Source organism: Perna viridis, chromosome 5, assembly GCF_037379345.1.
Source record: "Perna viridis isolate PV_CMFRI_1.1 ecotype Kerala chromosome 5, ASM3737934v1, whole genome shotgun sequence".
NCBI classification, from domain to species: Eukaryota; Metazoa; Mollusca; class Bivalvia; order Mytilida; family Mytilidae; genus Perna; species Perna viridis.
The window spans coordinates 22,471,229-22,497,943 of record NC_142449.1 but is presented as its reverse complement, the minus strand read 5'-3'; the positions used below and the strand labels follow the sequence as shown (position 1 = coordinate 22,497,943).

Below are 26,715 nucleotides of genomic sequence, written 5' to 3'. Positions count from 1 at the left end.
TATCTTTGGTTCTCAAAACTGACTTACAACACAATGAATATATGCGTATGTACTGAGTATTTTGTGAATAAATATGCAGAGCTGTTTTAAATTCCACTGCTTTGTTGTGTTTCAAAAAATTATTTCCTTTGCATGAAAAGTGCTGATTGAAACTAATTAAAGAATTTTTGTTACTAAAGCTAGTTGACAATTCCTAGCATTCCAATCGAAATTGCTATCTTCTATTCAAGCATATATATATTGAATATTTCAGTGAAAAAGCAAGGAATATTGTATTACCTTGTTTGGGAGTATAAAATTAAAAGCTAGGAATATTTTACATGTAATGCTTTGTTTATGAGTAAACAGTAAAATGCTAGGAATATCATATTACCTTGTTTTGGAGAGTATAGTGTAAAGCTAGAAGTATTATATTACCTTGTTTGGGAGTATATACAGCTGGATCTTGGTAGTATCTCATTCTAGATCTTAAACATGAGGCCAGATCACCCAGGGTCTTAGCTGCTGTAATTGTCAGCTGTACATTCTGGTTAGCAGATGTTCCCAATAGTGACAGGAGATTCTGTGAAATGTGAGCATATCAACATCAAAGAACAGTATTTCATGTCCATGTCCAAAGTTTTCTGTGAGATTCATTATTGTAACATTTAGAATAAATTTTATCTAAATCAGATGGTAATTGTAGCAAATGCCTATGAAAGAAGAAATATCAAATTCAAATGATTTCAAAGGGAGATAACTTGCATAATTTTATCCAGTCACTTTTTTATTTTCAAACTTGTCTAAGAGACCTTCGGTAGAAATTTTATCCGATTCAGTGAGAAATTAAGGTGAAAGTACTTAAAAGTGTGTTGGACATCAACAGAAATCCAAAATTTCTAAGTCATCAAAATGCATTCCAGTAAGCAATGTTATATTAAGTGTCTCAAACCATTTTTAGACTCAATAATATCATAATAATGATACAACCCAACAACAAGAATTTGTATGAACATTCTGAATTTTTATTGGTAAAACCTTTTAATAAGTTCCAATAATGGTAATTTCAGTAATTTTGTATAAGTATACTTTCATTTCCAGAGTACAACAAGTATCAGAAGTTGACAGACTATTAGTACCTACAAGTTGCTTCATACCTACATAGTTTCTATTTTCTTTATCACTGACTCATTCTGACCCTGGTTTTAAAACAGAAAGTGATTTATTTACCTTAATGATGTTAGGTCTTTGTAAGAAAATTTCTGCTGGAAAGTCTCTGAATACAACATCACTGAGAAACTCACATGAACTTGCCAATAAATGAGATTCCCTGCTCTGTAAAGACCTAAAAATGTCAAATTAAGAAGTTAAAATAAAAAGAAAAAAAAACATTATACTGCATGATTATATTATATTCAATGGATGAAGTCCTATTTTGTAATCTTGGAAGGTAAGCATTTTAAGGTTTAACATTTATTCCATTACTATTTCGTTAAAACCATGCATCAGTATATTTATATTTTTCAGTTTAAAATGCATGACACATTTAGTTGCTTCCTATCAATCCATTATTAAGGAGAAAAAAAATTATAAAGAGCATGACAGAAGACACGTGAAAAATGAACATGGCCTTGATTCTGTTAGTATATCATTAAAAGCAGCATTAAATTCTGCCAAGAAGAAAATTCTGTTCCTGTATTCTAGAAATATGCCTTCTTTCCTGATTTTTTTCTGAAAAAGATTTTTAATTGACCTTGACATCAAATGATGGGAGACATTCAACTAAATGTTTTTTTGTATATCCACCTATCAAAGATCTAAGGACTATTTCAAAGACAAATGAATCAAACATTGGACAATTTTTCTATAATAAGTACAAAAAGTTGACCTACAAGTCAAAGGTTAAGATAACATTAACTTCATCTTGGCCTGTGACACATCATCTCTAGGTGATATATATATTGATATGCGGAAGATCAAAGGTTTTGGAAGACAGAGATCAAATTATATCCTGACCAATTTTCCCTGACAAATGTTAACTTTAGGTCAAAGACTCTAAGATTAAAATAACTTCATGACAACCACAGCTGATGAACTACCTTGGTGACCTTTAAGTATTCATAAGATGGCTAGGTCAAAAGACAAAAAAATGTCAGAATCTAGACAAATTTTGAAATTGTGACGAACATGAACAAGAACACAAAGGCAAATGTTAACATTATTTATGTTTATTACATTAATGATAAGATTTACTCATACTATAAAATTTATATTTATGTAGAAACCGTGCAGTATTTAACAGAAGAGATTTCCACTGAAATCACAGTTTTCGTTTTAGGAATATGCAACGGTACACATATCCAAGCATAATTACCAACTGATTTTACAATTTACTTACGTGTTAGTTGATAAAATTACATGTCTGTCAGTAGGTGTTAGAGCTAACCAAGGAAATGTTGTCAATTTAAAACTACTGGCAGTTTCTAAAAATAGGAAACAAGTATCAAATAACAAATGTAGTACTGGTCTATATGATTTAAATTTTTAACACGACTATGCAATAAAATTTCACAAGGAAAACAGCCTTATATATAGTTCTACAATTATTGCTAGGTTCAACTGACAAAATCCTCCATTTGTATAATGGAAGCGTCAGTCTCTGTAAGAATCAGGCAGTGAGTGAAAATGGTATGAAAAAACCCACTATTTTGAAAGTTCAATTAGATAATTTGCATCATCAGAAACAAGGAAAAAAGACAAGATTTTCCATACCGTGTTGGAGCATTGAGTTACAATTTCATTGAAATGAACTGATAATAAATATTTCGAGGGCAGATAACTGTCAAAAACCTCATTTTTCTTACATTTTGTTGAAAAATTTCTGCGCAAGTTCAGTGATGCAGAGATCAAATAATGGTCTTTTCAAATAGAGAAAGTATCCTTGAGTGATATTTTATTGTCAGTTCAGTGGGGTTTTGACATTCATGTTTCTGATTTTTCCCATTCCACCGGATTCTTACAAATACTTACACTTAATTCATTTGTCAAAACAAAAGTACATGTAACTATTACATGTACATGTATCTAATCATATCTTATTACAATTTAATAGTTTTAGGTCTTACAGTTTTGTGATGCATTATTTGTACTTATTTTTAATTAAAAAACTAAATCCCTCATTTTAAGTCACCAACCGTAAACTTTTTTCAGCTTTGAAATTCAAAATTTATACCTACAAATATATCTTACATATCACCATGCATTCTATAAACTGTCAATCAGTATCGTCTTATATAACTTAAAATACATGCTACAATATCTAAATCCTAACAAATTTACTTACAAGATGCATCAGATCAGACCATGTAATTCAACAATAACAATCATCCAGTGAACAAAACTACCCATTGCAAACATATCAATATTCATCTAATTTTTTACTTTTGTGATGATCAAATAAACATAAACATATTACCTGCCAAACTAGTTTAACACTATAAAATACAACTGTTTTTTTTTTTAAAAAGCATGAAAATATCCTCGTTGGAAATAATTTGTGAAAAATTAACAACCACAAAAACTTTACACATTCACAGTATATATACCATTGTTAGTACTGTATTGTTGTTGCTGCACTGCTTCAACAGCATCTCTGTTGAAATATCCAACATCATCTCTGGTACCTGCTATGTACTGCATCGTGTCCTGATTGACAGGGGGCAAGGATACCTGCACTGAATCAGCTGTTACTTCACCAACTAAACCTACATTGTAGCACATGTAACAAGAACATTAATACACCATAAAGTATCAAAATATTTTCACCAGATCTTTTTTCAATACATAAATTCTAGGAATTCTGATATAAACTTTGAAAGGTTTAAAATTAAAATAAATTTAAAACTGTATTTTTTTTTATTTCAATATAGTTCTTTGTCATACTGACATTCTAAATCTGTCTAATGAAATTAATCAAAGTTATGTATGAATTATCAATATATTTGGCAGTATGAATTTTTTCACTCCCATATATTCTGACTAGTCTACTATCATTACCTGATTGTTGATCTCGTTTTTGATAGATACATTCAGGTGCATGATCTTGGTTTTTTATTTCAGGTAGTCTCATGGTATTCTCTAAAATCTGGTCTACAACTGGTTGTAGTGAACTGGGAACATCTTTACGCAGATGACTGAGGAACTCAATTCCTCCAATATCCTGAAGAATTTCAGCTGCTGGTGTGTGCTACAAAAGAATAATCAGTGATAGATTGTTTTAACATAATATTATGAGACAGCGTGTGTGCAAATTTTAAATGAGTAGTTGACTTAAGCAGCATTCCAGCTAAGAATCATGCAAAATGTGATTCATGGGTGAAAAGCCTACATGTTTTTATTTTTGATATTTTGTTTAAATTGCCATAAAAAACAGAAATTAACATTTGGTTTTTTATAACCTGTGTTCTTAGGAGATAAATATTATATAGATTGCACTGTAGATTTCAAAATTAAGGGAGATAACTCTGTAAATAACATGCAAATACAATCAATTCTATTGGATTTTCAATGTTGATTATCTCATAAGAGCAGACAGATTGGTATGAATAATTACACATTCCATAATAGGGACCCATAAAACAACTTAATTTCAAAAATAAAAATATGTAGCTTTTTTGGGGTGTATCACATTTTTCAGATTTTGCATGATTCTTAAAAAGACAGCTACTTAAGAAAAATATAGTGAAATCTGTCTAAACCAAACCTCTTTTTCACTTTAATACATATCAATCATAGACAGGTGTTTGGTTTACCAAGTTCATAATACATTTAAATTTATATATGAGGACTTCAAAAAGTATCTAGTTAAGATAGATTATTGAATTTTTAGGGTTCAGTATAGATAGGTTCCTCTGTATGTTATTTAATGTGTTGTCATGTAAGAACAGGAATAAGTCTGTCCAAAATATTTTTTCAACTGAGTTAACTCAGCTCTTCCATAAAAATTATAGCCTTCTTATTATGGTGCTTCTTGTTGTGTAAGTTTTAAATACAACACTGCTGAAAATTCATCATACATAAACTGTACATAAGGACTGATTTTACTTGTCAATTTATTCAAGTATTCTTCTGGCCAAATCACTTTTAGAAACTGTACAAATGTGTTGTGTTACATACATTCTCATGTTACATGATATATATGAAATCATTCCTAAACATGTATCATGATATTGAACAATAAATTAGACCCTTTTATCTCAAATGAGAAGTACTGAAAAATTTGGAAGACCCAATAATACTTTTGCAAAGAAAATTCTTCTGTCCTATCCTACGCCAGTGTTCTCCCTAAGATTTACAGATAGCAGCCTGGTAAACCCTGAACTTGCATCTAAAAACTATAGTATCACATTTGTTTTGGAATGGGAAGTTCTTTTCAGATAGCATCCTGGTAAAACATATAGCACCAGGGTAATGTGATGCTATATGGCCCTACATATATCTGGCAGAAGTATAAACACACTCATCAACTACCATGCAGTTTAAGACATAAGGCTCCATTTCATGTATAAATCCACCTTTTCCCTTTTTATATTATTGTTGTTATTACTATTACTAAACCTACATGGTGTTAAAGGCCTCATGTTGTATTTTGATTCTATGAATTTAGTTACTGGGATTATACATGTAACATCTAGGTTATGTTTGACTCATCTTTGTTTACTATTATCATTTTTCAGCATTAATCAAATCAATATAGATTAGATTATGTCAGTTTTAAAGACTCTCTAGAGCTTATGCTTATTGTTACTCATTTGTACCCACTCTTTAAATAAATATTACTTTAAGTGACTAACAAAAACAGATAGGAGAAAACAATTTGTGTCTGCTCAACAGCAATCATATCTGATATGAAGTTAAAACAATATATACTGTTAAAGTTCTATTGTTCGTGGGGTACCAATTTTCATGGTTTTCATGGGTTGGCTAAACCACGAAATTTGAATCCCAACAAAAAGGAGGTTTACATTGATGTATACTCTCAAAAACCTAAGAACCACAATTTCAAGAAACCACAAACTTGTGTTTCTTCCCTAATCCACAAAATTGATATCCACAAATTAAAATACTTTCACAGTACGCAGTATCACATGTGCACTGTTTTTTTTCACAATTGTTCAGATTATTGTGTTAAATACTTACCTGTGATAACCTAAGAAGCAGTTTAAGAATATCTGCATGCTTTTTACTGTTAGGAAAGTTAAACCACTCAACCAGTCGAATAAGGAGGTGTCGTTCATGGATCAAATCAGCATCACAAATCAACTTGTGTTCAAGCTTTGATAATAGATTTTCAAGGGCACGAATTCTAATTTCTTCCAAATCATGACCTGAAAATAATTAAAAAATCATTGTGTTAAAAGCATATTTTTATGACAAATCAATGCTATTTGACGATTAGAATCTAATTTGATTATAGGCTATTTGACCAATGGTGTTTTGACAGAGGGTCTATATACAGTGTACGTACATGTAGGAACCTGCTGAGTCCCTGTCCCTTATACAAATAAATGTTCACAAAAAATAAAACTAGCAAGAATAAGACCCCCATAACAATATTTTGTATTAAGTGTACATGTTTAAACCTTTCCTTAAATAATCCGAAGTTAACTCAATGTAAATGTATCACCATTAAATGAAGATCAAAGTCACCAATCTGTATTGCAAAAATATGGTGGTTAGAATCACTTGACAGCAAGAAGTTTATCTTAACAACCAAGAAGCATTTCTATCATTTGACCAAAACATACTGGTACTGATAGTATAGATTATACTAGAATTCACACTCCAACCTGGTTTCATCTCCAGCAAAAAAAGTTAAGAAAACTATATCCTGTCTTCAAGGACCTGTGACATAAACATATATAAGTGGATCCAAATAAGATTCTCATTTTCTTTTGTATCATTTTAGTTTTAGAGTTAGCTCTAGCTTTGACAGTTTATATTGTGGCAGAGGAAGTTTTTTCTCCAGCTCGAGCTATACATCAACTTTGACATTTCTTTCATATTTGATAGTTTTGGCAAAGGAAGTATGTCTCCAGCACGGGGTATACATCAACTTTGATATTTCTTTCATATTTGACAGTTTTGGCAAAGGAAGTTTTTCTCCAGCATGGGGTATACATCAACTTCGACATTTCTTTCATGTTTGACAATTTTGGCAAAGGACGTTTTTCTCCAGCACGGAGTATATATCAACTTGACATTTCTTTCATATTTGACAGTTTTTGCAAAGGAAGTTTTTCTCCAGCATGGGGTATACATCAACTTCGACATTTCTTTCATGTTTGACAATTTTGGCAAAGGAAGTTTTTCTCCAGCACGGAGTATACATCAACTTGACATTTCTTTCATATTTGACAGTTTTGGCAAAGGAAGTTTTTCTCCAGCATGGGGTATACATCAACTTTGACATTTCTTTCATATTTAACAGTTTTGCTACCCTAGGATTGGACTCACACTTATGCCTTAAGTTAACTGCTAAACAAATATTTAAAAAACAAAACACAAGACAGTAGGAACCAGTCTTACATTTCATATCCCCACAAGGTGTACAATGTACATTAAAATATTGAAATAGTGCCTTTTATTTTTGTCACTTTGCTAATGTTCTCATATACTTTGAAATTGCAACTGAGAGCTAGTCTCAGATAAAATTTGCTGCGATGGTTACACATCCAGATCTGTTTATACTATTTGATGACAATCCGTATTTTTCACAGTATTCTATGGAAATGATCCATAAAATCCTGAACTTTGAAATCTTAACAAAGGTACTATGGATATGTACACAATCCATTGAGCGTAATTTGCAGTCAAAACCTGTGTAAGTAAACACCTCTGCAAATCAAATCCTAGCTTTTTCAAAGATAAAAATGGTCAAACTATGAAACCCAATTTTTTACAAAAATGATGTAATTGGCTTATCAATAGTGAATCATTCCTCCCAATGACATTTTGACCATGACAACCCATAGTTCCTGCACTAATTAAATGCAAGACTGAGACTAATCCGATACAATTATATAATAATTTTGGACTGTTTTAGTGATTACGGTGTACAAGGTGTAAAATTAACATGTACTGCAGTATATTTAACTTTGCATCTCTGTATCCGATGGAAAAGAAAAGTTTATAAGTATTAGAGAACCTAATTTCTTGAATAAAGCTTGAAAATTGATGTCTTGTCTCAGGTTTGTTGACATTTTAAAAGTGATTCGTGCTGTCCAAACATGTTCAAAATATCCGCTGCATGGGAAATAACTCTATGTTTATTGAATAATGCTAAAACCTAATAAACCATTTTGATCATGAACCAATTTCTTCATATGTTATGAAGCGTCGTGTAGTAACTTGTAAGCATGGCAACGTATTATATTTAATTATTCAAACTGTTTAAAATGTTTCCCAAAAAAAAACATTTTCATATAAGATACTTGCAGATATTAGATATGTACCTGCGAATAAATAAAAGGTCTCATTAATGAAAGACAAGAACAATTAAGAAATTACAAGAAGCGTCAGGAGCAGACAACAGAAAATGTAAGACACAACTGTATATATACAGATCAACAAAACATGGTATACAGTAACACATACAGTTACATACACACAAAATACACAGGACATACATATTACGCAGAACACTACATCAATATATATATAAGGGAATTCCATGCTATTATTTGGGCATTCATTTGCCAAATTTAGGTAAACGAAGTTTTAAAGCAGGGGATGCTCACCCTACCGGTGCATCTGGTCCATGTTCCCAGTTTTTAGTGGAGCCCCGGTTGCTCATTTACATTTGTTGTTTTATACGTATTATTTTGGTTATTTAATGTTATTTGGTTTGTGTGTGTGTGTGTGTGTGTGTGTGTGTGTGTGTGTGTGTGTGTGTGGTTTCTATGTCTGGTCTTTTCCATGGATTTCATTCTTTTTATTTCCGCTAGAATCTTGGTTCCCTTGATTACTCTTTAAACAAAAGAGAAGTCACAGAAGTTTTGGTCGAACTCCGAAACTCCTTTTGCCGTATCCGCCAGTTATGTACATATAAGAGCGGCAGTCAGAACCTATCTTTGAAATAGACTGACATGCCGAGAAGGAACGTTATATTTTTTACGACCACGGGACATCCCCATGAATGAAAATACGTCGAATTTTAGAAACTGAAAACTGGAATCTTGGCTGTTTTATCATCTTAATCTTAACAAATTTTGTGGTACGGTTATGGAAGGAGATGACAATTCAAAATCAAATTTTCGCCCCATGTTTAATTTAAGCGTACTTTGAAATGATGCAGCATACACTTCTTACTCCCTAACTGATTCAAAATTATCACTATATGTCAAGTAATGCATGAACAATATTATTAGTAAAAATAGAACCTGAAATAAGACAATAATATAAACAATTGTCAGCGGTGTGCTTATATGACATGCGCACTTTATGTCAGAAAATTATGGCAACCTGTGTGTTCGGACGTCTTGCCCTTCGTCGTGTTTGTTCTGCGGCCAGTGCAGTGCACAGAGTGCCACAGACGTGGAAACATGCTAGAACATTTTGTGTATCGTCTGAACTACTAGCCCGTATGTTGAAATGTCTTAAAACCTTTTTCCAAATGTGTGTAATGTTATGATTTCAAAGCTACCCCATGTAAAAATACATGGTGAAGCATACGAAGTATGGAAAGTTGTACAAATATTAAGAATAGATCATATTTCTCCCTTCTCTCCTCAGTTACTGATTAAATTGATGCATAATTTTCAGAGATATAATATCTGCTCGTGGTTCCAATTGTTTTTGTTTGTTTTCAAATTTTGTGAAGTTCTGTAATTTTCATGTGAGAAACCATTTTAATTACTTAAAATCACAGATAACCAGAGAATTAAAGTTTTATGATAACACAGTCTTAAACTTAATTTTCCTTATGAGATAGTTGACAAAAAAGTATAAAGGTATGTATAATATCAATGATATTTAGTACCTATTTCTTTTAACTTTCTCTTAAACCCAAAATAGTTCATACTCTTAAGCGTCTACCTCTCACAACATACATTTTCAATGTAAACCAATTTTAAGGTCATATATTCAGCAGTCATGCACAGTCAGAATATAGACTATGCCAGTAAAAAATTAATATGGTGAGCAGTACTAGTCATATCCTATTATTACTAACCAGAAAATGTAAAAAGCATCATGATGTTATCAATGTTTTAAGCAATATAGAATAGCAGTAATATGAAAAGCCTATTTCTTTTTGACGAATTATAATAAAAATAACCTTGTATATCTTTGCTCCTACGTTTGGAACAACATATCACAGCAAATTAAAAAAAATATCAGATGTGATTAATATTTTTAGCCATATCAAACTTAATCAGTTATAACATTCGCTGGAAGTAATATATGGACCCTGAAAATATGAAATATTGGGGAAAATATATTAAACTATTTTATTTTCCTTATTTTCACTTTCCAATTATGTCTCTTATGCCCTCAATACAGAAAGTTATATCTTCTGGGAAAATGGAAACTAAGGTCTGTTCGTATGATGACTTTAACATTGTAACTATTTAATAAGTAGTTCAACAAACAGGTAAAAACATTGTTATGCTATCAAGAACTGATGACACCAGGATACCAGAGAGAAAAATTCATTTGTATAGAAATTGAATTCGAAAGTATTATTAGAAAATGTGAAACCTGAAACACTCCTAAGGAAACATAAATTCACCAATTTTAAAGCCCTGTTACATGTATATCATGAGGAAGGCCTTACGTGCGAGCGAAGTCCAAAGCTAAAGTATCAGGTTCCCTTTTCAACAAATAAGACGTCATGCCATTTATCATTTGCCAAATTTTTTTGTGGGGGGGGATTTTTCTTCATTAATAAGTGGGAGTCAGCAAAAGGCATTCCACATATTTGTAAAATTATCAGAAGAACTGTTCCTGTTTCAGCATAAATAGCAGGGTTTTATCAAGATCCTTACAACCAGAAGTAGCTTTTTGAAAAATAATTTAGATGTCTGTTAAACATTTTGTCTAGCCTGCATTTCAATTATTTCTGAAGCTTTAACACATGTATATTCCCATGTAGTGATTCGCTAAGACAAAAGTTTCTCAAGTGTCAGTATGATGAATTTAAGAGCAAGCTTTGCTCGCTTATTATTATAATTTACCTTCCAATATTTTTAAATCTTCCTGATAAACGGTTTGCATTGTTCTAATACACTCTCCAAAATGTCTTGGGGTTGAATTATCTGGCATTCATATGGAATTATGGGTAAGACTGATAACATGCATTATACTGTTTACTATTTTGGCCAACCTTATCTTGGAGAAGGCTACATGTATGATCTGAATTGTACTTAATCAGCCAAGCTAGTGAATGATTTTCTCTGAGTCTGACTTTGGTCTCAATCACATTTACAAAATCCCCAACAGTATATGAAAATATAGTTGAACTGGTCTAGATTCTGGAAATTTCTGCTGGACATTAGGTCAGGCATCAAAATACATTTGCCACAATCAGACTCATAATTTGCATTAGCTTTCATTCCAGCACATTAACTCATCTATTGACCAATGATTTTCTCAGGCCTCCAACACTAGTACCAGCAAATGGAAAAAAAAAACAGAATCTTATTTGAGATGCTCCTGGCCAGGTGAAGGCCTGGAAAATGCATAAAATTTAAAATTTCTAGGAAAATTCCTTGAAAAGAAAGTTAGATAAAATTGAATTATAAATGTACTTCCTTTACACCTTTTATCAATTGCCCCTTTGCTTTTGTACTAAGGATGAAACAATTCACCGCCATATCAATCTTGATACTTCTGGTCATGGTACAATATGATATAATTGACTGAGGTTTCGATATGATATGATACAGGTCAAAATACACCTTTTTTATCTCATCTGGCTGAAGGCCATGTGAGCTATTGCTATCACTTTGCATCCGTTGTCTGTCATCTGCCTCATCGTCATTCTGTCCTCGTTACCTTTTTCCATATATATTCTCCTCTGAAACTGCTGGACCAATTGGAATGAAACTTGACATGGTATTTCCTAAGGGTATGCTGCACAAACGGATCATTTAAATTTTTGAAATGTTAAAAAACATGGCCACTGTTACTAAATATAGAACATAGGGGTCAAAATGCTTTTTTTGCAATTTTTTCCTCAACTATAGAAGAATGAAAGATGAATGCTACTCACATGAGAAACATGATATTCTGAGTTGACTGGCAATATTGAAATCTTTTTAGTCAAATTTCCAAAATGGCTGCCAATTTGCGGCCATTTTGAGCAGTTGCTTGGATTCCAATGATTTGTGGTTTTATGAGGAAACATAGTGTTCTAAGTTGAATGGAGGTAATAAAGATTTGTTCTTGGCTACCATTTTCCCCCTAATTTGTGTATTTGCTTTAAATTCAATGATATTTGGTTTATATAAATTCAAATTCAAATTATTTATTGTTCAAACACATTTTCATTAAATGGTCATGACACAATAATAACATAATAACATAATGCACATACATTTGTATAAACAAAACATTGCTATCATTTACGTGTATAATGTGGACGACGGTGACCAACCAGAAAATTATGTTATACTTTTAATGAAAGCTTGGCAGTTGTTGATATAATCCATTGTTGCCTTGAGTATTGGGAGTGAATTAGAGTTAAAAATCAAACTTCTGTTGTTTTCTGTTAGTGAGTTGAAGTGGTTTATATATTTTTTAATTTTAGTTATTAAATCATTTCTCTAGTTAATATAGGTGCAACAGTGTATGAAGAAATGGGTTTCATCTTCAATTTGATTTAATTGACATGATTTGCAAATGTGTTCATTAGCTGGAATGTTTTTTTATCATCTTCTCTCTATTGGAAGAGAGTGGGTACTAATTCGGTATTTGCAAATTATAGATCTGTCTGATTTGTATTTACATGTATCAACATGAGATGGTTTTTTGTTAACCTGATAGATTTGATTAAAAATACAGAAGTTTCTTATTATCTCTGAATGTACAGAGTTGATTTTGAATATTTTGATCAATGATTCTTTGCTTTATATGTTTTATATTATGTTAAAGTAGATGTGTATCAATTAAAATGTAATTAAAACTAAGTTCTTTTATTCAATTGTGAACTGTTGTTAACCATTTATTATTTTATGCAATATTTTTATATATTTAATTTACAAGGGTGTTATTGGAGTTAATAATTTGTTCCCAGAATTTAATAACTTTTGACTTTGAGAGGTTGTCTTTTTAGTTCTGCTAAGCATGCAGAGTTTGTTGCCTTGCTGTGAACACCAAGGATTTCTTTTATAAATTTTAAGTGGAGATGTTCAAATGGTTCACTATTTTTGAAATTAAAATTGGTTCCCCAAATTTCACAGCCATTTAGAATAATCAGGCTTATAAGCATATCAAATAGTTTTTCTAGCATAGAGCATGGATTGTTCAATCCTATAGAGTTTGTAATCTGAAACCGTGCCTTGGGACCTTTCTCCATTAAAATCTGAGAAGAGATGTTAAAATTGCCTGTATATTTAATTGTTAAACCGAGATTGCAATATGTTTTTACAGTTTCTAAAGTGTTATCATTAAGTTTAAAACTATTAAGAAGAGTTTTTCCATTTGAATTGAATATCATAATTTTAGATTTTTGTTGCTTGATCTCTAGCTTCCATAATTCAAAAAAATTGTGCAAAATAATGATTTTTTAAGACCAGTTTGAGTACTAAATAATAATATAATGTCATCTGCATGTAGTAGTGAGTTAATAAACATGGTCCTCTGAGTTGAAGTGATGATGAAAATGTTGTACAGCCATGACTTAACTTCATTGTATGTTCTTTTTTGGCAAATGTATAGTGACCTAATGCTCCCCCACACCCATTGGGATAACAGGGTATGGGGAGGGGGTGTCCTGCCCAAATTTTTTCCAGAGGTTCTAAAAACAATTTGAACGTGTTTCCAATATTTTACACTGCCTTAGGTACTCCATTGAACATACAGCATTCATCAGTAGATGATCTTTTTCAGCAATTTTTTGTCAAACACAGTAACAAAGCATTATACCTTTACTTACCTAGGTAATAGGGCATGGTTTGCCAGATGAGTGATTCAGTTAATAGGGCATGGTTTGCCAGATGAGTGATTCAGGCTCTTTTGAGAGGCTCTTGATTTTCAAACAATTGATGTAATTACTATGCAAATAGTAAAGTAGGACATGTCTTTTGAGGAAAAATCCATTAAGCAATGTTAAAATCAAAGTTACTGACCTTGCTTCATCAAAGTTCATCTTTTGTAAGTCTGTTGAATCTTTTTTGTTACATCACTACATATTTATGAGCTGAGTTGAATGGGGCTAATCACAATGGAGTCTTGGTCTTGATAATGCTTGCCGATATCATTCAAGCAAAGTCAACTTTAAACAATGACCACCAGGTAAAAACATTTTTTATTATGTCAATATGTGCAGCACTGGTTTGCCAAGTCTTCTTTTTTTGACACAAAGTAGATTGAAGTCTTTTCCCATTGGCAATAAGTTTGAACATCAACACATTCAAAGAAATGATCATATATAAAAACATGGCATGTTTGCTCTCTAAACATGTAGGAGCTGAGTTTGAACGGAGAAAGTTGATCATGGAAAGGCAGTTTTTGGAGGATAGGACTGAAAAGTGTTGCAATAAATAAGCTAATGCTAAAATAATTGAGACTTTGAAAATAGAAAAGTGTTTTTTTATCCTAAACAAGTAGTGAGAATAATTCAAGAAAATCCATTATTAGACAGTTTTCCTTCACTCCAAGATGGATAAACTGTATGTGTGAATTTTGTGAAGATTTTTTATAGATAGGTAGATTATGGTTATCATAACATCCTTGAAAATACTTACTGAACCTGGAAAAACCCTTTATGTCTGTAAAAGTGTTGGAACCCTGCAGCTCTTTTCACAAAAAAATCGTAAGAGTAAAATTAGTCGTAAGTTGTGACATCAAAATACTTAACTCTATTATGACATCATAACTTACGACTAATTTTACACTTTCGAATTTTTGTGAAAAGGACCGCTAGTTACTACATTTTGTAGAAAGTTGACAGATTTTAAGAAATTTATAATGAGAGTGCTTTGACATGTATGATTTATTGTATTTCTAGAAAGATATTTCACAGAGAAGCATGAGTGGGTTGATGTAGAAAATAGTATTGGAAAAGTTGGAATCACAGACTATGCACAGGTAAAACATGTATTTATTACACCTTTTAAAAGGGAATCTAAGATTGGTAAAAGAATTCATGAAGTGGTTATTTATTTTCGGTTTTTCTTTTGGTGGTCAGGAAACTTGATTAAGTGTCAGTCCCTGTAAGAATCAGGCGGAAGATGAAACATGGTATTAAAAAAAATATCATTTTGATAGTGTAATTTGACTATTTGCACCATCAGCATCAAGGAAACAGACAAGATTTTTCCTGTCATGCTGGACCTCTGAGTTACAATGTCATTGAAATGTACTGAAAATGAACATTTCAAGGGCAGATAACTCTGTCAAAAACCTCATTTTTCTATTGAAAAAATTTCAAATGTTGAAGAGATCAAACAAAGCATCCTTGAGTGATATTTTATTGTAAGATCGGTGGAGTTTTACATGCGAGTTTCTGATTTTTCCCATGTTGCCTGATTCTTACAATTACTTACACTTACACTTAAGTAATTATTTAACTTCAGTTTTTCTTTTTGTGGTTAAGAAACTTCATTTTGATCATCCCCAGCTCCTCTCTCATGCAAGTCCAATCTCTAATTAAGAAACTTTGATCATCATTTTTTCAACACCTAATACATTCTGTTTGTGCCAATTTCCTGTAGGTCCTGTTCTATGTATGATATGATTGTAGGCTGCGCCTTTGAGGGACAGGTATTTGTACACAAATAACATTTGATGTTATTGATAATGCATCACCATGTTGTAATCTGGGTTCTTGGTCAATATCACAAGCAACCCTAGAATAGCTAAAAACAAAGACAACACTCCATCCATATTAAAACTACCTTTAAATAATGCCACCCTTACATCTAACGAATTACCATTCTAGTATGCATTGCCATCCCCAGCTCCTCTCTCATGCAAGTCCAATCTCTAATACTGGTCATTTCCCTCTTTCTGTTCACCCAATTGCAAAATATCTATTTATTGAACAGTTGAATTTTGAGCTATTACAAAAGCTAATAGGAAGGGATCAGTAAGTGTACATCCTCCTTAAATGTTGTTTTTAATTGGGGAATGAATGTGTGAGAAATTTTTCTAAAGCACATGAGAAATGGACAGTTGAGCACTGACAGACAAAATTGGTTACCTATGTGAAAGTTAAATGAGCATTTGGGTGCAAAAAATCATGTAATTTATAACTGAATATATGAAAAATTTTGCCTTTAATTTATCAAAATCTTAGAATATGACACAGATAAAATATTCAGTTTAATAAATTGTATGGTGGTGATGTTGTCACTTGGTTTTGATTCAATAACTTTAATATTTAGAAGACAAATCTTGATTTAATTTTTACAAATAGTTTCTTAACCACAAAAAGAATGTTAGTATTGATTTTGGGATATTTATCCTTTGGAATAAGGAGCGGAAAAAGGGACAAATAAGCATTTCATAAGATTTTGTATGACTCAAGTAGAAATTGCAATAATATTGTATTACAATGTTCTTTACTACAAAGGTTAGACTGGGATTCATTTTGGGAATTAAGACCTTAAATGTTAAGGAATTAAGTGGTGTAGAAGGGGCCAAAAACAAGCATTTTTATAGATTCCAAATAAGAACATGAGTAAAAATGTGTGACTTTCTATGAAATTGTTTCATACAACATATTAAGGAAGGTTTTGATTAGTTTTATAAGAAGGACTGAAAAAGATTTACTTGACAAAACAATAATACAAAGGTTAAATATCAAAATTTTGGCCTGATATTTGGTCAGATTATTAAAATGCATAACTGCTAGCCCGTCAGAAATTGCCTGTCGCTACTTTTGGAGCAATACATTTCAGAAGACTCTGGCAATGTCAGGTATTCTTCTCTTTATCTTTCTTTGTTCATCATGTGGAAATGTCTGGTATTCTTCCCTTCATCTTTCCTCCTTCCTCGTGTGGCAATGTCAGGTATTCTTCCCTTCATCTTCATTCCGCATGTGGCATTGTCAGGTATTCTTCCCTTCATCTTTCCTCCTTCCTCGTGTGGCAATGTCAGGTATTCTTCCCTTCATCTTCATTCCACATGTGGCATTGTCAGGTATTCTTCCCTTCACCTTTCCTTCTTCCTCATGTGGCAATGTCAGGTATTCTTCCCTTCCTCATGTGACAATGTCAGGTATTCTTCCCTTCATCTTTCCTCCTTTCTCATGTGGCAATGTCAGGTATTCTTCCCTTCATCTTCCCTCCTTTCTCATGTGACAATATCAGGTATCCTTCCCTTCATCTTTCCTCCTTCCTCATGTAAATGCTTATTACGATATAAAGCCTCTATATGGATTACAAACATATCAAACTTGTATGATATCATTTTCAAGACATTTATAGGTCTTTTACAAATTTGAATATACTGGTATTTATTTTGTAAGGTTCTTGTAAAGTTCAACTCTTTGTTGTGCTTACTTGTTTTCCACCCTGATGTACAAGTACTACATGTATTCAAATATTGTATTGAAACAAGATTCCCAGTCACTGGGTCTTAAAAGCATCATTAAAGTGTATTGAAATCTTTGGCATTGTACTGCAAGGCTCCTTATCAGAAAAGGATGGTGTTATAAATGTAACTGTTCAAGAGAAGTACTAAAAAAAGGGCCAGAAGTAAGATTTTTTTAAATTAAATTCAATTATGTCAATATAACTTCAGTTTAAGTGTATGAAATCTATTAAACAAATTATACCACAAGGTTCCATAACACTAAGTCGGGCTGGCATTGATTATTAGGTTATGATGGGCCAAAAGGGACCAAACGCAACTGTTTTCCTTGTTTGCAGCAATAGATTTTAAAGGGTTGCGGCTTTTACCTTTTAGGAGTTAGGAACCAATTATCAGTCAGAGATATACAACTTTGCACGAATAACTTATGTTAAATTGCAAATTTGGAAGTTCTGTGACCACTTTCATTCAGATTGGAATCTTATGCTGTGTCAAATATGTTATCACAATCCAAATTCACAGCTGTTTGAATAAAGTTCTAGGGTTCAAACTGTATAAAGCAGGGTCTTGTGAAGCATTTTTTTGCCGCTCGGCATTGTTTGATTTTGACAACTGTGTCTTAGCATGTTTATATATGAATGTGTAGATTAATTAGTCTCTCCATGGGAAACATTTGCTCACTTAGTTAAAAAACTCTTCATAATATATTTTAGTTGAATACCTTTTTTTAAATGAAGACAGGTCCATCCATCCATAATATTGAAATATCAAAAATAAAACAGAAAATTTTTTATTAATTATTTTTCTAATGCAATAGCTGCTTGGTGTGTAACTGGTGCATGGTTTATGCAAAATATATGCATCACATGCTCAATATATAGAAATGTTAAAATTAGGTATGCTTCAATAAGACTTAAATAACCATAGAATATTTTTATAATTTCTTTGAATATCTGATATAACATGACCCTGCATGATAAATTTTTTTTATGTTAAACATTATTTTGAATATATTTAAATCCTGAGAACAAATTGGTGAAAAGGATATTGATCATCTTCAAATAAAAGTTATAAATGTGTGTCTAAAGTGTACATCTTACAATAAGTGAAAATGTAAAATATAATTGGTGACCAATCTTGACAAATAAACTTTTGGTTATCTGTCCAGACCAAATATATAAACATTGTGACCTTGTCCTGTTTTCTTGCTTTTAATGAATTTATATGATCAGCTAGAAATACTGTGAATACCCTCCCTCAAAAAAAAGTAAATAAAAAATGCATAAAAATTTGGTACTATCAAGGCTATCTCAATTTTAACTAAGCTGGTTGTCTAGATTTTTCACCCATACATTTCTATCTTGTTTCACACACACTTTTCTGACAAGGTTCCCAAGTACTTTTATATTTATTAGTCGATCATCATAACAAATGGTCTGTTTTAAACGATTTTTCAACGAATAAAGTTTCCTTGGCCATTACCAGCTTTGTGAAATGATAGTTTTAGTGATTCCATTTTAATTTATATCAAAACAGAGACTTTTATGAAGTTTTACTCTTTAAAAAAGCTGGTAACGGCCAAGGAAACTTTATTCATTGAAAAATCGTTTAAAACAGACCATTTGTTATGATGATCGACTACTAAATATAAAAGATACTTGGTAACCTTTAACAGAAAAGAGTGTGTTAAACAAGATAGAAATGTATGGGTGAAAAATCAAGACAACAAACTTAGTTAAAATTGAAGTAGCCTTGATAGTACCAAATTTTTATGCATTTTTTATTTACATTTTTTTTTGAGGGAGTGTATTCACATTATTTTTAGCTGATCATATAAATTCATTAAAAGCAAGAAAAACAGGACAAGGTCACAATGTTTATATATTTGGTAATTTTTTATTAATTATTTTTCTAATGCAATAGCTGCTTGGTGTATAACTGGTGCATTGTTTATGCAAAATATATGCATCACATGCTCAATACATGTATATAGAAATGTTAAAATTAGGTATGCTTCAATAAGACTTAAATAACCATAGAATATTTTTATAATTTCTTTGAATATCTGATATAACATGACCCTGCATGATAAATTTTTTTTATGTTAAACATTATTTTGAATATATTTAAATCCTGAGAACAAATTGGTGAAAAGGATATTGATCATCTTCAAATAAAAGTTATAAATGTGTGTCTAATGTGTACATGTTATAATAAGTGAAAATGTAAAATATAATTGGTGACCAATCTTGACAAATAAACTTTTGGTTATCTGTCCAGATCAAATATATAAACATTGTGACCATGTCCTGTTTTCAGGACAAAGGAATGTCCTTTTCTTTGAGGATATTTAAGTATTAGTAAATCTTTTAAATTTTAAATGATGAGATTTCTGTTATTGACAGCCGATTAAATTATTGATTCTACCAAAAATTCTAATCCTGGGTCAATTGATTTCCCTTTCATTGTTTCAGGCTGGTGGATATTTTTTTTTTTTAATTTTGGTCTAGTTCTAGAAAATTTTCAAGGGAAAGAATTCTGAAGCCCTTAATGATAGATGAAGATCATAGAAGGGTTTTTTAATGGTTTTTGATATACTAGTATCTTTAAAATGACTGCACTTGAACCCTTTATGTTCTTGCTGTTTTTTTAGTCGTGAATTCATGTTTATTAACATTATTTTTTACATCAATTTTTATTGTGCCCACCAGATTTTTTATTTTTCCAGGTCAACTATTCATGTTTGTAATAGCCTATATTTTATTTATGCACAAGTCTAAGCACATGCATTTGTAACTTTATAAACTATATTTGTATACATTTTCTTCAGGATAAACTGGGTGAAGTTGTATATATACAGCTACCAGAAGTAGGAACTGAAGTTGAATTAGATGGTGAGGATAAATTCATACTCCAATGTAATCATCATTATATTTATTTTTGAATTGAATTATCAGTGTTTTGCATTTCCCCCAAATCAATCTCCCATGAGCCATGGCAAGTGAAATTTATCCCAGGAGAAGTCAAAGTTCAAATGTACCATCAAGCATGGAAGGTCCAGGATTTTTTCAAACTTCAAATCAAAAGACCTCACTACACTAAACTGTCAAGTAAGAGGGTTGAAGACCCAGTACCTAGGTAAAGAAATTTCATATGTCCTAAGTCAGTAATTGAGGGTCCTGGACTTTGGACCATTATTTTTTTTTACCCCTCGGGAATGATACATCAGTAAATTTTGCATGTTGATTTCTGTATTGGAATACAGTGTACAAAAAGTTAATTTTACTTAACTTTTACAATTCTAGAACCTGTTTTGCTAGTAATCTTAGAGCATTGCAACACTGATTTTAGACATATATTACCATTAGGGGAAGACCATTTTATTCTTAGGGGGAAGGGGCTGGCTGTTTATGTAAAATAAGTAACTGGGCTAGGAAAAATTTTGAAATAAATATTCTGGCCTCCAGATTCTACTGTAAAGTATAATGAAAATGAATAAACTTGCTGTACAGGATTTTTAAATCCATTTTCTTATTCACAAATTTTTTAAGATAAATATTCTGTTCCAACCAAAACTACCAGGCAACCTCCCCCTCTCTCTCAGAATCAAATGGTCATCTTTTCATTACAATCCCATATGCCTTTTGAGTTTGTCATTGAGTGCTCTATCTCTGATATGATTTTTTTTTTAACTTTCAGGAGAAGCAGGTGTTTTAGAGAGTGTGAAAGCAGCTAGTGAAGTGTACACACCGGTATCAGGGGAAGTAGTCGAAGGAAACCAAGAAGTTGTTGATAATCCTAAACTTGTTAATGAATCTCCTTTTGATAAAGGTAGGAGAATCTTAATTTTACTTTACTTTCACAATTCTAGAATCTATTTGCTAATAATCTTAGAGCATTGCAACACTGATTTTAGACATATTCATCAAAATGAATTGAATTTAGGGAGGATAAAATGCTAATTCATTTCTAAAATAGTATTTACTGCATTTACCATATTAATGCTCATACAAATTATCCTTTAACTGATAAGTCAAGGAAAATGGATTTTATTTTAAATGTATGTACATGTACTAGTAAAAGTGAAATTGTTTAATGTTCATCATTACCTTTTGACAAATATGGCTCAAATTTCACCTCTTATTTTCTTCTGACTACAGATAAACTTGTGTATGTAGAAAAATTTTAAGGCATAGCATCTGTTGTCCTTCTATTGACCAGCAGGTCTATGTGAATAGAGTTTACCTTTAATACATAGGGAACATCTCAAAACACTATCCAGACTTAGTTCATTTTTGCCCTGTCCTTGCAGAATTGATAAAATTGAAACAGCAAAAGTCAGGCCAGTTTTTGATATAAATTTACATAAAATTAATACAACTTTAACATACCTAGGGGATGCTATGCCTTAAAGTTCTTCTAGATACACGGGTTTGTCTGTAGTCTGAGGGAAGTTAGTGGTGAAATTGCGGTTATATTTTTTGAAAGGTAACGATGAATCTTAAGTATCAAAATTGGCTAGATTCTCACATTAAAATGTTCACACTAAAAGCTCATGTAAAGATTTTTTTCATGGAGATCATTATGTGGGAATTTAATAATATGATTTTAGGAACATGGATATATATGTCATTTTACTTAGTACAACACTGTTTATGATATGATGTGCAGTCATGATGTTATGGGTAATTTCTCAACCAATGGACAGTGATATAGTTGGCATCTATCCTTTTAATTGGGAAAATATGCATCTTTTTTTTTAATTTGGAAATTTGAAATAAGCATACAAAGCTTTGAATTTGTAGCTAAAATGATGAATTGTTTAGTGGATATAAAAAAAGACATGTCATAAACATTTAGTCAGTGTAATTTTGAACAGAAACATCATATGCTACCTTATGGCTACCAATAGGAAAATGGTTTATCTTATTTTGGATTCTGTTTTAGCCATTTTTTGACAAATTGGGAAACTTTCATTACGGATAACACCTTATTGTGGAGGTAAAGTGTTATCTGTAATGAAAGTTTCCCAATTACAGATAACACCTTATTTTAGAGGTTCGCCTGAATATAGCTGAAATATTGCTGCTCAGGCATTAAACCCCAACAATCAATCAATCATATTTTGGAGGTATTTTAAGGCAAACAAAATCACTGCCGGAATATGCTTAGAACATTACCTCTGTGTCTGCATTATAAGTGTAAACAATCACCTCAGATTTGTATACCAGTACATTTTTTCAAGTACATTTGTAGAATAATATGAGCCATTTAAGTTTCAGATCCCTAGGTATAGGAAGTAGCTGATATCTCCCTAATACAGTTTATGTGAGCCCAACTAATTTACATTTCAAGAGTATTTTGTCAATGTATTTCAGTTTCAAATTGTATCTTGTAGGTTGGTTATTTCAAGTCAAACTAAGTAGACCAGAAGAGTTGGATAGTTTGATGGATGAATCGGGATACAAAAAATACTGTGAAACATTAGAATGAAAGAACTTAAACCATATTATGTCTGGATTCCAAAAACTTTGACTTCAAGAGACAAATATATTTTAACTGATGCTGTATTGTTTTTGTTATGAGTTATGATAATATATTTTTCCCTCCGTTTATGAATCCAACTGGTACTGTCAACTCAAATAAATGTATTATTGATATGCTTTTATTATTGTGGAAAATGAATGTACAACTGAGTTAAAATTGCAATAAATAAAACTCACATTATGGAATTTTTAACTTAAATGATGCTGGATTTTTTTTATAAAAATCCCCAAAATTAAAATCACATTTTCGATTTGATTGATTTGATTGCAATTATTAATGCATGCAATTATTTACCTGCAGGAATTCTTTCAAGGTTATACAGTGGCACCTGTTTACACTGACCCCCCTTTTGGACTTTAGAATTTGTTCAGTTTATATAGGTATTCATAATACCAAGGTTTAAAATACATTTATATATTAAAGGGACTTAAAAAGAAGGTGACTGGTTTAGACAGTTTTTCTGATTATGAAGGGTTTCAACCGTTTGGTTTAGACAGGTTCCACTGTATATTCACATTTCCTTCTCTTTTTCACATTAACCAAATATTAAGTATGGTTCTGTCTAAAAACGAGGCAGGGGGTGATTCATTGTATATCAAGATAATGAATGAAACTGTTCAAATACATTTTTTACGTCCTAAAAACAACTCTTCCTATGTTCATCATCTTGGATCTCCCATATATCGTGGAAATATTTTTTGACTGGTTATAGTGGAAAAATTCTGATGGGATATTTTCCGATACTTTCTGTAATAGAATGTAACCAAATTGTAATTGTTAATATCTCCAGAGGGCAACTTTCGTTGGCACTTCAATTCTTGAATGCAGTTTCTGTGTGCCAATTGAAGGATTTCCAATCAAAAAATATTTGGGATTAAAAAATGCATGAACCAATAATCATCAGCTTCTGCCTGATTTTAGGGCAGAGCTGCACTTAAGTGTGAAGCTATACAGGTCTGTTCATGTTTCCCTCACCCATAACATTTGTGATACATGTATACATGTACTTGGAATATTTTAACATGTATGAAAAACTGTCATATGGTATACACTTACACACTTACAATAAAAAGTCACTAATTCGTTGAGTGTAAACTATATCCCATCATATTTTTATATATTAGAAAAAAAAAAAATTGTTGAATGCTATACACTTACATGATAATAGCTAAAATAGTTGAACGGTTATATAACTAATCTTGTGTTGGCATTCAAATGTATATCTTATGATAGACATGCAGTTGTGTTGAAGATGTTTGAAATCGATCTTCATTGAGTTACCAATAACTGCTGTTAACCCAAAAAGCAGTCTGTCATCTCAAAAGAAAAAAAAATAGAATGTACATGTATTAATAAGGGGGAGACAACTGTATGTCTGCATCAGTTTTGAATAATATAAGCTTTCTGACTCATTTGATAGGACTTATGAAATTGTCATGCCTTCTGCCCTACAACTAACAAATCATTAAACCAATGATACCCTCTATTGATGTCTTTTTAACTCAATATTTTGTGTATGATGTGTACTATTACAGTGTTTGTGTCAGTAATACAGTATGCCATTGTCACCATCAATACAGCTGAAATGTATAGAAATAAGTTTAATTAATTAAATTGATTAATGACATGTTATATGAATGAATGATGAATATGGATGCATCAATTAAATCAGTTTTATACATGTACTATGTATTAGTTTTGTGTTTCAGCAGTACTGTGTTCATTAGTCAAATATTTACTTTGGTACAATTATAAGGTAGTCAAGTTCACACTATTAAAATGTGTGGGATTTTATTTAGTTTTGGATTAATCAAAAGAAAAATCAATGTCAGTGGATTTTTTACATTGTTCCATTTTTTTTTCTGTACCATAATGCAATCACCTTGTCCATTCGTCCATTCATTACAAATTCTGTAACAGATTTCCCAGTTTCTCTCTGAGAGAATGCTTGGATATTTGGTATATTGAATTTGCATGAAGACTTGCACTATGCTTCCCCTTTTCAGGTTTGTTGCTTATCCACTGCCTGTTTACCAAACTACTTAATTATTTAAGTGATGTGTAATGCAAAGTTTTATTTGTTGCTTTTGCCTAATTACTTGTACTATACCTCTCCTTTCCAGATCAGTTGCTTTTCTACTTCCTGTTTACTATAGATGGTTTAGTGTGGGTATTCTTAGCACAGCATGACATGCAACATCTTTTTGATCCTTCAGGATCAAAATACCTTATGTCACTGGTTCACAAGAGGAACTTCCCTCCTGTTTCTGAACTCTACACAAAATATAATCCGTATGTACTTTCTATTATAGCAACCAATATATCTTTCAAAATCAGTAAATATGGTTTAGGCAGTTATTAAGATTAGTAATATTCCATCATTGTTGCAAAACAAATAAGATCTAGTTTTCAAATTAATTGAAGATTTTAGGTACTTCTACCTGACTTGTGGTAGATTGCTTATTAAATACAGTGTTTAACCGAAGAAGTAGACACTTACATATGTCCCTAATTATACCCCCTGCAAACCAAGTTTGAAGGTATATAGCAATCACCCCTTGTGTTCATCCATCTGTCCACATTCCTTCTCAGGGGAACGCCTCCTAAACCCCTGAAGGGATTTTGATGAAATTTTATAGGAAGTATGGGCATCATATGTGGATGTGCATGAAGGAATATCATTACTGTCAGACGATTCTAAAGGGAGATAATTTATCTAAGGGTTTTATATGTTAAAACCTTTTCACCACAACTCCTAAACACGTAAAGGGATTTTCAAGAAATTTTACAAGATGGTTTGGCATCATATATATATAGATATGCATGAAGGAATATGATAATTGTTAGAGGGACACCCAAGAGAGATAATCCAAGTAAGTGTTTTGGTCTCACTAACCACATCAGGTCAAATTGCCACCCATTATTTAGTACCAATAACACATGATTCTAGATCTATGCATTGTAAGTGCATTATATGTGTGTATTCTGATCAAAAGTGGTCAAAATAAAGCTGAGAATGTGTACTTTAAAATTATATTTATAATTTACTACAAAAGTGTATGAATATTGTTTACATGTGTGAGTAATTTGCCTCCATGCTTTAATTTGTCTGAAATGGTAAAAATGTGGATTTTCGGTTATTATTTATTCGAGTAAATTTTGTGAAGAATTTCTATGATCATCGTACCATTAGCATAATGATTTTGAAAGCCTTATTTTCCAAGCTTCGCAATGGTATGCAATGTAAGATGACATTTGTCTTGAGAATTCGCATGAAACTTTTAAAATTACTTTTTTAACATGTTAAGTTGTGGAAACATTAAAAGTGGTTAGTGAGACCTTTACATGTTAAATCCTTGTCAGTGCAACTACTATTGAATTGCTCACGGGATTTTGATTGAAATTTTTTAGAAAGTTTTGGCATTGTATGTA

At 31.6% G+C, this 26,715-nt stretch overlaps 2 protein-coding genes across 3 annotated transcripts in view; one reads left to right on the top strand and one right to left on the bottom strand.

The window, feature by feature from the left end:
* Positions 1 to 8,293, bottom strand: part of LOC148616533 (rotatin-like) — a 49,950-nt gene extending 41,657 nt beyond the window's left edge. The window contains exons 1-7 of one of the 2 annotated variants that reach the window (XM_088583671.1): positions 8,186 to 8,293; positions 6,178 to 6,365; positions 4,036 to 4,225; positions 3,585 to 3,743; positions 2,378 to 2,462; positions 1,210 to 1,324; positions 418 to 562 (exon numbers count right to left, since the gene is read on the bottom strand). In XM_088583671.1, the coding sequence (XP_088439797.1) occupies positions 418 to 562; positions 1,210 to 1,324; positions 2,378 to 2,462; positions 3,585 to 3,743; positions 4,036 to 4,225; positions 6,178 to 6,365; positions 8,186 to 8,240 (937 nt within the window). In that variant the 5' untranslated portion in view covers positions 8,241 to 8,293. Of the gene's footprint in view, positions 1 to 279; positions 301 to 417; positions 563 to 1,209; positions 1,325 to 2,377; positions 2,463 to 3,584; positions 3,744 to 4,035; positions 4,226 to 6,177; positions 6,366 to 8,185 lie in introns of those variants that run through there. The other variant, XM_088583672.1, reaches the window with a different exon arrangement.
* Positions 8,294 to 9,469: 1,176 nt separating this feature from the next.
* Positions 9,470 to 24,968, top strand: LOC148616532 (uncharacterized). The gene is made up of 5 exons (XM_088583670.1): positions 9,470 to 9,620; positions 15,209 to 15,288; positions 20,567 to 20,630; positions 21,436 to 21,567; positions 23,135 to 24,968. Exons 1-5 carry the CDS (start codon positions 9,470 to 9,472, stop codon positions 23,227 to 23,229), a joined length of 522 nt encoding a protein of 173 aa, XP_088439796.1. The 3' UTR covers positions 23,230 to 24,968.
* Positions 24,969 to 26,715: the final 1,747 nt, after the last annotated feature.

What these genes read in the sequence shown, in the direction of transcription:
- LOC148616532 (XM_088583670.1), top strand. Translation starts at nt 9,470, where the DNA reads ATGCGCACTTTATGTCAGAAAATTATGGCAACCTGTGTGTTCGGACGT. An exon ending in ATCGTCTGAACTACTAGCCC is followed by an intron (nt 9,621 to 15,208) that starts GTATGTTGAAAT and finishes TTGTATTTCTAG; the next exon opens with AAAGATATTTCACAGAGAAG. An exon ending in GAATCACAGACTATGCACAG is followed by an intron (nt 15,289 to 20,566) that starts GTAAAACATGTA and finishes CATTTTCTTCAG; the next exon opens with GATAAACTGGGTGAAGTTGT.